Source organism: Bos taurus, chromosome 20, assembly GCF_002263795.3.
Source record: "Bos taurus isolate L1 Dominette 01449 registration number 42190680 breed Hereford chromosome 20, ARS-UCD2.0, whole genome shotgun sequence".
NCBI lineage: Eukaryota > Metazoa > Chordata > Mammalia > Artiodactyla > Bovidae > Bos > Bos taurus.
The window spans coordinates 71,251,143-71,265,177 of record NC_037347.1 but is presented as its reverse complement, the minus strand read 5'-3'; the positions used below and the strand labels follow the sequence as shown (position 1 = coordinate 71,265,177).

The 14,035-nt window shown below is 64.6% G+C and overlaps 1 protein-coding gene and 1 non-coding gene across 6 annotated transcripts in view; both read right to left on the bottom strand.

The window, feature by feature from the left end:
* Positions 1–14,035, bottom strand: part of SLC12A7 (solute carrier family 12 member 7) — a 65,493-nt gene that overhangs the window by 35,840 nt on the left and 15,618 nt on the right. For 2 of the 5 annotated variants that reach the window (XM_024981554.2, XM_024981557.2), the window contains exon 1: positions 2,149–2,337. The exons of 1 other annotated variant lie outside the window; for it this stretch is intronic. In XM_024981554.2, the coding sequence (XP_024837322.1) occupies positions 2,149–2,272 (124 nt within the window). In that variant the 5' untranslated portion in view covers positions 2,273–2,337. Of the gene's footprint in view, positions 1–2,148; positions 2,338–4,436; positions 4,660–14,035 lie in introns of those variants that run through there. 2 more of the 5 variants (XM_024981559.2, XM_024981558.2) reach the window with 2 other exon arrangements.
* MIR12015 (microRNA mir-12015) lies at positions 1,454–1,505 on the bottom strand. Its single transcript, NR_162359.1, has one exon. It is a non-coding gene; the product is annotated as a microRNA mir-12015 (primary transcript).

The following is a 14,035-nucleotide window of genomic DNA, read 5'->3' as shown; positions in this document are numbered from 1 at the left end:
GGCTGGTCCCACGGCCGCGTCAGCCAAGTAGGCGCAGAAGTGAGCCCGGCCCCTCCAGGGGCAGCCCTCCCCCAGCCCTCAATTTCCAGCATGCTCCAGCTCGGGAAGGCCTCCCTGAGCTTGTCTCACCAGCACCATCAGGAGGCCCAGCCGGAAAGCCAGGCGCCTCCTCAGGGGTTCAAGGGCCAGTCACAGAGTCGGGAAGGATCTTCAGTGACCCTGTGATGAGTAGGCGAGGCCCTAGGCTGGGCCAAGGGGGCAAGGACCCCACACATGGGCCTGCGAGGGGCTCCACCAGCAGTTCCCTGCTGCAGGGTGGGCCCCTCAACAGCAGAACGTGAGCTGTTTCCCAGCCGCCCCATCACACTGGCCATGCCTTGGCCACCATCACAAGGCCTCTCTGGGCACCACTGTGGGCTGGCGGCTTCGAGCAGACTCTGAAAGGCAACAGCACGCCTGCCTGCAGAGCCACAGGGGCTCTGCCCAGAGAACCAAGGCCCCTGCTGCCGTTCCTCCAAGGTAACGCGAGTGAAGACAGAGAAGCCCCGGGCTCAGTCCTGTGCCAGCTCGTTCAAGGCCAGGGTCAGCTCAGACCCCGGAGGGCTTGTCGACAGGCACGCGAGATGCCCACACGTGGTGTTTGCCAGGGCCCCTGCCTCTGAACACGCAAGCAAACGCGATGCTGGACAAGCCCAAGGCAGGGGCTGAAGTGGGCTTGGCAGAGAAAGCAGGAGCCTCAGACCCAGGGTGGGCAGGGGGCTCGCGGGCCCCTGCAGCCATGCCCAGGTCTGCAGACAGCCACTGAGGCCTGCCTGAGAAGGGGCCAGCGGGTGGGGGGGTGCCCTCCTGGGGGGCGGCAAGGGTCCCCTGAGGACCCGATGGCTCCTGGGGGCCAGGGAGGTGCGGCTCACCTGGGAAGGCTGCTGGCCCCCTAGCCGGAGCCGCGGCTGGGGAGGCTGGGCTCAGGGACTCTACCTGCAAGTCCCGCCTGCTTTCCACCGGACAGGCCGCTGGAGCCCTGCCCAGTCCCATACCTGTGTGCAGAGGAAAGCAGGCAGACCCTGAGGGAGGGGGCAGGACCCTGCGGAGCCGCCCTCACCGGCCGGGATGGTGCACAGCCCCAGGAGGTACCCGGCCTCTTGTCCTGGAGGCGGCTCGAAGGACCTTTCGCCTGCCCTGGCGTCACCGTCTTTCCTGCCTGGTCACCTGCTCCCTGATGCTGCAGTAACCCCAACTTCGACAGGGGCTGAGCCCAGAGATGAGGCGGCGCCCTCGGGTGATCCACCCACCAGCTGTAGGGAAGTCGGGGCCTGGAGCCCCCGTGATGGAGAAGCAGGCTGGGGATCCCCACCCCACAGAGAAAGTGAAAGTGCCAGAGACCTCCGGGCTCCAGAAACACAGGGGCAGGAGGACCCGGGTCTGAGCAGCTCTGTGGGGGGCGATGGCGGCCTTTCTCCGCCCGGCAGGGACCTGCTGTCCTTCCAGCGCAGGACCCCACAGGGCAGTGGGCCGGTCCTCCTGGCAGCTTATCTGCCTGGCGGCCCTTTGCCCCAGAGCGAGCGGAGCGCAGTGGAGCAGAGGCGGCCGGGAAGGAAGCAGGCAGGCACTCCGCCCCCCTCGGCCTCTCCGGGGGTGGAGGTCACACCAGGTCACCTGGGGGGCCTGGGGACGCTCTGGAAGAGACCCTCCTCCGTCTCCACAGCTACCTAGGGCGTCTCGCACCTCCTCACGACCCCTCCCCAAGTGGGGGAAAAGGTGCTTTCTGCGTCCCGGGCCGGGGCCGCGTAGGGGAGGGACATGGGGGCGCGGCATATGCGAGCCCACGGTCCCTGAAGCCTTCGCCCTGCGCCCCCACCACGAAGCTCGGGCAGCGGGCCGCGGCAGGCAGGAGACGGGGCGGCGAGAGGGGAACTGCAGGGGCAGGCAAAGTGGTGGAACTAGCGAGGAGTGAGAGGAACCGGCGGGGCCCGGGAACGGGGCGGAGAGCAGCCCCACGGCCCTTCTAGGCGCGCCGTCCGCCTCCCCGCCCCGCGGCCGCCCCTCCTCCCGAGACGCCCTCTCCTCCGGCCCCGGCCTCCCCCGCGCGCCCGCCGACCCGCGCAGCCGGGCCTCCGCCTTTGTCCCGCGGGCAGGTGCGGCCGCGCTCACCCAGGCTCGGGCAGTCGGGCTCGCCGCCCTCGGGCGGGCCTGGCGCCTCGTTCGGCTCCGCCGCCTCCTCCTGGGCGCCGTCCGCCCGCGCCTCCACGGGCACCACGGTGAAGTTGGTGGGCATGGCGAGCCCGGAGCTCCGGCCACTCTACGCTCCCCGCTCGGCTCCGCGCGCCCGGGCGCGGCTCCGCCCGCTCCCGCCGACGCGGCCGGACCAGGGCGCAGGGGCGGGGTCCGCGCGGCCCGCCCCCGGCCCGCCCGCCCCACGTGACCGCACCTGCCGGCCCGCCGGCCCCGGCGAAGTTGTGTGCCCGGAGCCACGCCGGGCGCCCTCCACCGAGAACCCTCCCCCGGCCCGCGCGCGGGGGCCGCCGCCGCCTCCGGACCCCCGGCCCGCCCCGCCCCAGCGGCTGACTTTCGGTTCCGGAGCTGCCCGCTTTGCCAATGTCCGGCGCAGGCCTCTGCCCGCTCAGCGCCCTCGCTGCCAGCCCGCTGCCCGAAGCTGGACCCCTTCCGGCCTCACGGCCCCCTCACCCGAGAGGGCGTCTCCCCTCCCCGCTGCCTGACTCACCCAGAGCTCGGGTTAGGGAAGCACTTCCCGCGAGCAGAGGGCTCAGTCCACAAGGGACACGGGCAGGACACAGGTCGCCAGGCGCTCCGCCGCGGGCACCCGCCCACCGGGGCCCCAGGCCCATCCCTGCCGGCTCAGGGAGCCCGCCCTGCCCGACCCTGGCGGTGTGGTCTGGGGAGGCCCCTGGGAAAGGGAAGCTAGGGCATGAAGGGCACAGGTGGGCTGCCAGACCCAGGGTGCCACCTGCCAGGTGGCCTCCAAGCACCCTGTAGTCTCTTAAAGACACAGAAAATCTGGCAACGGCTGAAAGTCCATCGAAGAGAAAGGAGTTCAGAGTTGCAGCGGCGGGGTGCAGCGGGTCACCCCAGAAACGTTTTTACAAAAATGAGGTGAAATGTAGGTGGTGTGGGCAGCGAGGTCGGGGCACTGTAGTGGGTCAAGCAGGCCCAGATCCTGTTTGAAAAGGCCTGGGGTTGCTCCTGGCCTCCAGCAGGAAAGTGAAAGTGTTACTTGATCAGTCTTGTCTGACTCTTTGCTAGGGACCTTATGGGATTTTCCAGGCAGGAATACCAGAGTGGGTTGCCATGCCCTCGTCCAGGGGACCTTCTGACCCAGGGGTTGAACCCAGGTCTCCTGCACAGCAGGCGGGTTGTTTACTGAGGCCTGGGGTTGCTACGGGCCTTAGCCAGGAGGCTTTATCTTGATCTCTGTTCAGGCATCTGGCTGTGCATTCCCCTGCCTTGGGTTCTTGTCAACATCCAAACCGCAGAGAGCCAGGCCCAGAAAAGCTGATCCCCATGGAAGACGAGAGAAGCAGTGAGGCGGTCTAGAGTCCCACCCCGGCCCCGGATCGCTGGGCCCACTGGGAAGGCTCCCCTGTCTCCCACCCCTACCCGGCACCAGCCCTCCGAGGGGGGGGTGCAGCTGACCCAGCCACCCCCGCAGCCCAGCCTGTGCAGAGGGGCTCTGCAGGCCTGTGGAAGGGGCCGGTGTGTCAGATGGCAGAGGCCGGCCTTTTTCAGTGTCAGCAGGCTTCCAAATGCACTTCCTCGTTCCTCTCTGCTCCCTAGGAGCAGAGTCCCTACTGGGACAATACTGTCAGCCGGTGTGCCCCTGAAACTGGGCAAACGCTCAGTTACAATGAGGCTCCCAAACACAAAGGCAGTAACTCCTCGAGGTGACCTTCGAAGTATTTAGTGATTGAGGAGAAGGAGAGGACTCAACACGAAAAAGCCAAGCCGAGGCTCAAGCTCCGGGCTGCGGATGGTGCTAGGCGGCTGTCCACCCCCCTGCAGGTCAGGGAGGGTCCCCAGACGTTCTCTGGGAAGGGCCAGCTCCCTGGGGAAGATGACACCACGGATGCGGGGCTGAGGGGTGGGGGCAACAGACCCTCTCCTGCCACCCACGAGGACCCTGCACAACCGTGGTTCAGAGAGGGGTCGCCCCTGCCCGATGCCTGGGACACCCCCCCAACAACACACACACCAAACCAGCCCGGGGCCTCCTCCAGACAGCAAGTTCCCCGCCTGGAGAGAGCGGCAAACCCAAGGGCCGACCCCAGCCCCTGCCAGCAACCTCTGGCCTCAGTTTCCTCATCTGCAAAACCGAGGGGTGGACCTCCTGGCAAGCTCCCGAGGCCACCATGAGCTGAGACCCGCCCAGGCTGTGAGGAGGCTGGCAGGCCTCCTGCCCTCGGGGCCCTGCCAATAAAACTTACCCCCCAACCCGTGCCCACAGGCAGCAGTAACTTGGGGTGGCAGTCGGTGCTGAGTCTGCAGAAGCCTTTGTCGGTGACCCTGCATCCAGCCCGCCCACACACTGTGACCCCAAGTCCAGGCCCCCCACCTGGGGGCTCCTCCTCGGGGACCCAAGTCCGGCCCACTCAGGAGCCCTGCATTTCGAAGCCTGGGCCAGCGCCCTGGCCCCAGCTGGCTCTGGGTCCCATGGAACAATGCCTGGCTCCTGAATCACGTTGTTGCCACCTGAGAAGCAAACAAAACCCAGCCCTCTTTCCAGGTGAAAGGGCTGAAGCGGGGTGGCGGTGGGGGTGGGGGGGGCGTGTGGCGGGCAAGGACCGCACAGGGGCACATGTGGGTCCTTGCACGTTCCTGTCGGTTTGGGATTTTTTCAAACTAAGATAGCTTTAGAGCTCTCGGTAAATAGATTTCCTTTTTTCAGTATATGTAAAAGAGACAAACATCAAGGACCTACTTACATAGCACAGGGAACTCTGCTCAGCGTCTTGTAATACACCATAAGGGAAAAAATCTGAGAAAGAATGTGTGTGTGTAATTGAACCACTCTGCTGGGCACCTGAAACCACACAACTTTGTGAATCAGCTAGATGTCCAGTGAGACAACGGAACAGACAACAGACGCGCCTGTTTCCAAGGGGCCTCGCAGGATCCTGGACGCTGTCTCCACGCCCTCCGTGTCCCCGGGGAGGCCCGCCCCCCCTGTCCCCGCTGAGGACGTCAGCTGCCTCCTGGCTGAGTGGCCAGCTCATCCTGGTGCCTGGATGTCCCAGGCCCGCCCACCCTGCCCTCGGCCTCCGGGAACAGGGCGCACGCAGCAGTGGGCGGCACCTCCCTGCAAAGTCCCTGGTGGGTGGTGCTGAAGACCAGCAGACCCCCGAGACCTGGCGGAGCGGAGGAAAGGAAGCCCAGAGCCTGAGCGCTGGAGGCTGGGAGCCAGTCGCAGGGCAGACCATCCGGGAGACCCCCACGGGGCCGGCGGGGCATCTCACCTCCCACACCCAAGGCTGGGGGGCCCTCACACCAGCGGGCAGTACCCTCCTCACCCTTATTGCGACCTCACCCCCAGGACTCCTGAGTTAGAACAACCGAGGGCTTCCCACTTCTTTTAAAGCCCGAGACGCATCCTGTCCTCTAACTCCACAAGTAGCCTCTTTTCAATGAATCTCGAACAACCGTTCGCCGTCAGCTCTGGGAACAGTCCTCACGGGCTCCGGCCAGGGTGGGACGCAGGTGGGGTCGGGGGAGCACAGCCTCGGGTTCCCGGTTCCTGCCCACGTTCCACCAAGGGGACCCAGAGCCCCTGATGAGAGAGCGGCATCCCCACCCTGAGAAACTCGGCCCTGTAATCTGAGGACTTTGCAAAGAGCTTTCCAAACCCTGCAGAGAAGGGATGGGGGCGGCAAAGAGAAACACTGGGCCTGGCCGGGCCCCACGGGATTCTTGGCCCTCCGCCCGCAGGACATTCGGACGACTGGACAAGCTCAGCTGCCAGCCAGGGCCTCGGAAGGCCACTCTGGGCGTGATGGACCCTGAGATGGGGATCCCCCCACCGGGAGAGGGTGGGCCTGGGCGGAGATGGGACTGGGTGGGACACGGCCCAGAACAGGCCGGGATGGGGCTGAACTGAGCTGAAACCCCCGAAGATGCCGGCCATTTCTGGGGGTCGTTCCAGCAGGTTTATTGGGAAGAGGGTCAGGGCTGAGATCTGCCAGGGGGCAGAGAGGGAGGGTCTCAGCTGCCCGGAGCCCCAGGGACCACAGCCCCCATGGCTGTAATTCTCCAAAAAGGAGAGGGGCCACAGTGCTCTCAAAGGGGGTGCCCACTGCCCACCTCAGGAGGGTCCCGGGAGGGTGGGGCCGCACATGACACCCGGTTCAGCAGGCCGGCCCCGCCACTCTTTCGTGAAACCATATCTGGCCTGTGAGACCCTCCCTGGGAAAGCACAGACGCTCGTCTGGACCTCAGACTGCAGACAGGAGCTAAGAGGTCCCAGGCAAGCTCGAAGAAGTCCTGCCCGATCCACAGGATGCTCCAAGTCTCACCACGACGCTGAGGGTCGCACCTCTGACAACACGGCGCTTTTCAAGCAGTGGGACCCGGGGCTGCAAAGGCCAGTCCTGTGGTCACTGCAGGCCCCGCCCAACCCTGTCCTGGGGCCCCAGAGGGGCCTGGAAGCCCGGAGCCCTCATCACCCCGGACCCCGACCCCCTGAGGGCCGTCAGCCCCGCAGGGACCCTGGGAGCAGCCCCCGCCCTCGGCCATGCCCATGTGTGATGCCACCTCCCATCCAACCCGGTCTGCAGCTCCCGTCTCGTCTCACCCTCGGGCCAGCCACCAGGAGCAGAGGCGACGCTCAGGGCCTCGGGGCTCTCAGCCCAGTCTCTCAGCCCCCTGCCCCCCTCTGCCATCTCCGGGCAGATCCCAGCCCCCTGCACGTCCACGCACCCCCAGCCCAGGCCCGGGAGGGCTCGGGGCGAGGTCAGGGCACAGCCACCCTCGCCGGACTCTCAGGGGAGTTCCCAGGTGGGCCGGCACCAGCCTCCTGTGCCAGGATGGGGTGTGAGGCTGGGGAGCTTGACAGGAGTGTCAGCTTCAAACTCTGGAGCCCCTGACCTCCCTTCAGGCCCAGCGGCTCCCCTTTGCTGCTCGGTCCTCCATCCCAGCCCCGCCTGCAGGTGGTTCCCAACAGCAGTCCTCCTAAAGGGCGTCGGGTTCCACACGCGGCACTGGGTCCCCTCAGGACCTTCCTGTTGATGCGGTGACCAGGCTCCCGTCTCACCCCTCAGAGCGCCGTGGGTTCCCTTAGGGCTGCGGGCAGCCTGGCCACCCAGCAGGCTCCCAGGACACCCCGTGGGGTGGCTCCGGGGCTCACCATCAGAGAGGCCCCAGGCCTGCAGCCTGAGCTCAAGGCTGGAAAACACAGACATGCTTAGTCGTATTGGACTCTGTGACCCCATGGGCTGTCCACGGGATTCCCCAGGCCAGAATACTGGAGTGGGCTGCCATGCCCTCCTCCAGGGTCTTCCCGACTCGGGGTTCAAACCCACATCTCCTGTGTCTCCTGCACTGACCTGAGGGTCCTTTACCACTGAGCCTCCTAGGAAGCTCACACAGGAGTGGAGGCTGGGGACTCTGTCATGACCTGGGACACTTTTCACGAGAGGACCCTAAGTGGTCACTGGGGACAGTGACCACCTCTGTGCTCCACAGACACGGCTGGGGTGGGAAAGTGGGTGCGGAGCCCATGGCAGCCGCGGGCTGGGCAGCCAACCCAGGCCTGGGCGGACCCTGGAAGGACCTCCCGGCAGAAGGACAGGCACCATGCAGGCGAGGGCGGGGCACGGGGCTACCTGACGGGCAGGTGTGCAAACCACGCTCTGTCACCGCCCAGAGATTCCACAGTACTGTGTGGGCCCACAGACACCCCAGGTGTTCCCAGCAGCAGGCCGGTCGGTCCACTGCAAGCAATGGACGAGCCCTGCCAACAGCGACCAGCGAGCAGGGAGCGGGCCCTTGTGGTGGGCTGTGTGAGGCGGGGAGGCAGAGGGGGCCGCACCATCCTGCCCGCGTGACAGCGGGAAGGAGGACCAGCAGCCGGCACGGACCGCTGCCGGGACAGTGAGCTAGACAGGGCTGGGTGGGGCTCCAGCGTGGACTGGGGTGAGCAGCCCTCACCGGAGGAGAAAGACCATCAGACCCTTTACCATCTGAGCCCCCAGGGAAGCCCCCTGCTGGGCAGGGCCCCACAAATACTCTGCGGTGTTCATTCACATAAACGCGTGGTTAAGTAGCCACTACCACCGTCTCCATATCTGGGACTTTCTCATACTGCAAAACTGAACTTGTCTCCCTTAAACGTCAGCTCCCACCCCCTCCCCGCCCCAGGGACCTGCCACCCTATGCTCTGCCTCTGGGGGGTCTGACTATCCGGGCCCTTAGGCGGGGACTTGCTCAGTGCCTGTCCTTTGACAGCAGAGCCTAGAGGGCCTTCCACGCTGGGGCCTGTATCAGAAGGTCTTTTTTGTTTTTTGTTTTTTTTAAATTATATTTATCTATTTATTTCGCTGCTCTGGGTCTCAGTCGCAGCATGTGGGATCGGGGTTCCCTGACCAGGATCAAACCCAGGCCCGCTGCTTTGGGAGTTCGGAGTCTCAGTCACTAGATCACCAGGGAAGTCTCAGACGTCTTTCCTTGGGAGGCGGAATCCCATTCCAGCGTCTAAATGGGCCTCACTGGTTTATCGGTCAGCCGTTGACGGACACCTGGGTTCCTCCCACCTCCTGATCACTCCCTTTACTCCGTGCTCCCTGTACAGGGTCGTGGGGAACACTTTCCAGGGTCTGTGTCGAGTAAACACGAGCATTTAAACTATGCTCCCTGCGGGTACGGGGTCACACAGAGGTGCACACACGTGCACACAGCCCCCCAGAAGGAGACAGGAGGCCTCTCAGTGGCCAACTCTCACCCACAGACGGGGGTACCGACTCTCGTGGGACACTCCTCTGGACCTGCTGTGTCTGGTGACATGCAGTGGAGACAAAAATACCTCACAATCTTTTAAATGAAACAGCTGCTGCAGCCCGCAGATAAGCGGGCCACCCTCGAGTGCCCAGGGTGGTGATTTCTACCCTATTATTACCCACAGCCCAGATACCGAGACTGGGACCTGCCCCAAGGTCATGCCACCCGTCGTGGGCCCAGGGAGAGGACTGCAGCCAGGCTGGGGGCCACACGTGGCTCCAGCCGAGACTCCCGGACGTCAACCTCTGAGGGACGCTTGTGTGTGTCGGGGGTGGGGGGCGCGGGGACACACACAGGCCCGGCTGTGGCCAATTCTGCTAACCATTCCCCACACGGGCTGAGCCGTCACCCTGAGTTTCAAACTTCAGATCTGCTCTGGCAAACTGAACCAAACCCACCTCTCTTCTTGGCTTTCTTTGATTCCGTGAGGAGAGAGAGAAGGGAAGTGCGTTTGATGGACAGTCTCTGGGTTGGACAGCTATCTCTCAGCTTAATGACCTCATTCAAACCTTAAACGCTGGGCTCGAGTCACGTGAGCGCGGAGAGGGCTGTGCTAGCTCGTACATCCCGCCTCTGTCTACAGAGAACAGCTTTTTGTATAAAAGCTGCAAGCCATTAATTTCTATTTTCTCACAGCAATGAGTTAAAAATACATTTTAAAAATAAGCTCTGATTGCCGCCGAAGTTTGCCAAGGTCACACAGGCCTCAGACTCAGAATCCACCAGCTCAGGCTGTGCCCCAACACAAGATCCAGGTCCTTTGAGAGACAAGCTTGGCGGGTCAGACCCTGTGATATGAGGGAACGCCCGGAGGAAAACAAAACCCAGGGCCAGACCATCTAATTGCTGAGGAGAAAAGGGATGCAGGACAGGAAGGGGAACCAGAAAAGCCCCGTGACTGCAGCTTGGGAGGGGTCACAGGAGGGGCCAGGCCAGAGGGGACGGGGTCACAGGAGGGGCCAGGGTCACAGGAGGGGCCAGGCCGGAGGGGAGGGGGTCACAGGAGGGGCCAGGCCGGAGGGGAGGGGAAGAGAGTTTCAGGCTCCCTGGGAGAGCAGCTCCTCCGGGTTCCCACGCCAGCAAGGACGGGCATCGAAAGGAAAGACACCCCACCCCCAGTGTTCACTGCAGCGCTGCTCACAGCAGCCAGACACGGAAACAGCCCAAGCGTCTGTGGACAGAGGAACGGATAGAGACGTGGCCTGTAAGACAACGGAATGCCACTCAGCCGTTAAAGCAGACGGAACAATGCTGTTCGCAGCAACGTGGACGGACCTAGAGACGGTCGCACTCAGCGCAGCGAGTCAGAGAAAACGCACGGCTTACATGTGAGTCTAAAAAAAGCCACAAATGAACTTACTTACAAAACAGACACCGCCCCCCCATCCCAGACAAAGAAAACTGAGGGTTCCCAAAGAGGAAAGACGGGGGCACACTGGGGGCTGAGGATGAACCCACACCCTCTGCGGAATAAACACCACGGCGCCCGCAGCCGCTGTCTCAGGGAGGGTCACAGCCTGACGGGTGGGGTGGAACTGACGTGATGAAGCCGCAAGAAAAGAAAGGACCTCGGCTGGCGTCACAGAAGCCAGGGACGCCTGCTTCCAAGGCCTGCGTTATTCCCCTGCCCCGGAACCAAGTGATTCAGAGGCAGAGACGCCAGCTGTCGTCAGAGGTCGGGGACCTGGGCTGTGCCCTGTCATCCGACCCCTGGGCCGTGGGCCTGCGAGTGGGGCTCAGCCCACTGGGGGCAGGGCGGGGAGGGGAGGGACGTGCTCGCTGGGGCAGCCCAGGGCACGGGACTCTGCTCTCCCCTGAAAACCCAAGAAGCCTCTGGTGTTACCTGATGACTTCCTTTCTGGATGTGATTGAGAAAAAAGGGTGAAAGTCACTCAAAAGTGCACCAGTTCGGTTTACAGGAGTCTCGTCCCATGACTCTCTGCTGCCCCACCAAGGTGGCTGATTCGGCAGCTCCGGAACCCTGCAGAGGCCCCAGCGCTGGCTTCAGCCAGGTCCGGCAGGGTCCCGGGTGAGGCTGACTGCGGGGAGGTGCCCCCTCGCCGAGCACCAAGGTGGGCGCCGGGGGAGCTTCACGGGGTAGGAGAGCAGGCAGGGGGCAAGGGAGGTCGGGAGGGCTCAGCTCAGGGCTCCCACGCCCAGGAGCGGACACGCCAGGCCCAAACCTGCCCAGCTTTCTGCCTGGTGCCCCCAAGTCAGGTGAGAGGACGGGGAGAACTTCCACTCGCCCCGAAGCTGCAGCCTCGGACACACGTGGACCTCAGCCAGGAGAGGCTCCCAGGGAGGAGGCCAGGGAGGCGGAGGACAAGGGCCACCAGGGTGACGAGGGGGACAGGAGGGGGCATACGGCCCAGCCTCGGGGGGGCGGAGCTCAGAAGGACCCTGAACAAAGGGGGACCCCCAGGCAGCCGAGGGGGCCTGAGGATGGGCACCACGGAGCTGGCAGGAATCTGTCCAGGGAGGGTGGTCTGGGCAGGGACTAAGGTGGAAGTGGGGAGACAGCCCGAGCTGAGTGGGGGCAGCCGGATGGGAGAGGGTCTGGGCGTGAGGGTGTGCGGCGGGCTTGGAAGCTGCTGGAACGCCTCTGCCTCCTGGCCTCCTGGCAGGATCTGAGAGGAGCCAGGATGAGCGGCAGAGGCCCAGGAGGCCCACGGACAAGGCAGCTCCCCCACGGGACATGGGCCGGAGGCAGAGCTGGGGCAGCAGGCCCAGGTACAGCCCGGGGCCCCCTCGGTGTCCTCCGCGCCCCTGCTGGCCTTCTGTTACTCGCCCGACAGTCACCGGGAGGCCCAGGGGCCTGCACCCTGCCCTCCAGCGCCGTGGCCCCACTGAAGGACTGAAGAGGAGGCCAGTGTTGGCTCCACTCGGGGAAGGTTCTGGAATCTCCCCTCCCCTCCCCTCTCACCAGGCTCCAGCACGGGTGAGCTCTGAGGACCCGGTGCTCAGCGAGGTGCACGCGTCCCGGGAGGACAGACCCTGCAGGGCTCGCTCACACCGGGGCCCGGAGGAGTCGGGCTCCTGGGGGGCGGGGGGTGGCGGGCGGGGGTGGGGAGTCAGTGTTCACGGGGACGGCTCTGCAGCCGCACAGGACGAGGGGTCACAGGGAGGTGGTGTGACGGGGCTGTGCGCTGAGAAGTTTCGGGTGGTAAACGCCGGGTCGCGTGCGTCTCAGCACAAACAGGAAGCAAGGCTCGTACACAGCGGCAGGAAGGGCTCGGGTCTGCTGGGTGAGGAGCCCACGTGTGGCCACAGAGGCCACGGGAACCCGGCGCACAGACAAAGGTGTGTGCACACGTGTGTTACCAGCAGGCCCTGTGAGCGCAAACCTCAGTCCCCCTGAGGGGGGTCGCCAGAGTCCAGGTTCCAGCTTGAGCGGCCAGAAACTGCCCCCCCCACACACACACCCCTGGACCTGCCCCGGGGCGGGGCGGCAGGCCAAGCAGGGCCCGTTAACTCAGCCGAGGGGCTGCGAGAATCTTAGCTCACAACGTGGGGAGGTCCCTGCTGCCCGGAGGACAGGACAGGGTGCACAGGTGGTCAAGAGAAGGGGCCGGTGGGGCCCCGGGGACCCTGGTCAAGCCAGGCAGGGTGCGAGCCACGTCTGGAACGGCCACGGGAGCCACTGCAAGGGGCATCAGGTGTGCCTGGCAGGCAGGCAGGCAGAGAAGAGAGGCCACAGCTCCCGCTGCCAGTGGGGGGGGCCTCTGCAGCCCCCAACTTGGAGCCAGGCCACAGGTGAGCCCCCAGGCCCAGATGGCTTAGCGCAGGGCCAGCTGGCCATCCCAGCCCTCAGTCTGCTCCTGGCGGCCTCCCCAGAGGGTCCCTGACCCCAGGCTGGCTGCACAGTGGTGGGAGGAGCTGTACCCAGGCTCCTGACCCCCAGCTGGCCGCCCCCAGGGTGCCCGGTCTCCCCCAGACGGTCGTCTCACTGCTGACGCGGCCGGTCCTGTGGGAGGCTGGCCTCCTCCGCTCAGGACATTCCCGTTCAACCCTTCCTGAGGCCCTGCCTGTCAGACCAGGACCAGCGCAGCCCCTACAGATATATGGACACACACACACATGAACACAGACACACAGAGACACACACACACACACAGACGTGCACATAAATACAGACACATGGACACACACGGACACTGACATGCAGAGACAGATACGCAGATGCACACACAGACATGCAAATACAGACACAAGGACACATGCATGAACACAGACATGCAGACACATGGACAAAGACACACACAGACAGACACACACGGACAGAGAGACAGACGTGCAGACACACACACGGACACACAGACATGCAGATACAGACAGACACACGGACACACTCATGAACGCACACATAGACATGCAGACCCAGACAGACATACACATGGACACACAGACATGCAGACACACAGAGACACACAGAGACACACACTGGTCTCCCATATGGACCCACAGGTGCACGCACAGTGACCCGGGCCTCGCTCTTGTATCCCTGCGGGGGTGCCCAGCGCCAGCCTGGTCTGCACTCACCGCAGACGTCCTCCCCAGGCCTCTGCTGCCCAGGGCAGGGAGACGGTGGGGCAGGGCGGGCTGGGCAGGCCAAGCATCAGGGGACGCCAGGGCAGGGCTGTGCCCTTGGGGCAGGTGGGGGCCTGGGGCAGCCGGGAAGGAGCCTGGGGGGAGCAGGATGATGGGAGGCCCAGCAGCAGAGCCCCCACCCCACCCTGGCATAGGGGCCGGCGGGAGGGCGAAAGCAAAGGGCACTTGCATCTGAGGGGTGTTTCCTCCACTTTGTGAACCTCCAGGCAAAAGAAGAATCCCTCCCCAGGCCCACAGGCCTCCCCTGGGACCGTAGGGTCGTGGCCGGAGCCGTGGCCGTGACTGTGACCCCGACTGGCTGGTGAAGGCAGCCTCTCATGCCCCTCTGGGGCCTGTCTGGTGGCTGAGCTGATGGCGGCGGTGGCTTCTGACTCTGTATCTGCAGGGGTTTCCCAGGAACAGAACCGCAGCCCCAGTCACGAGGAGGCCC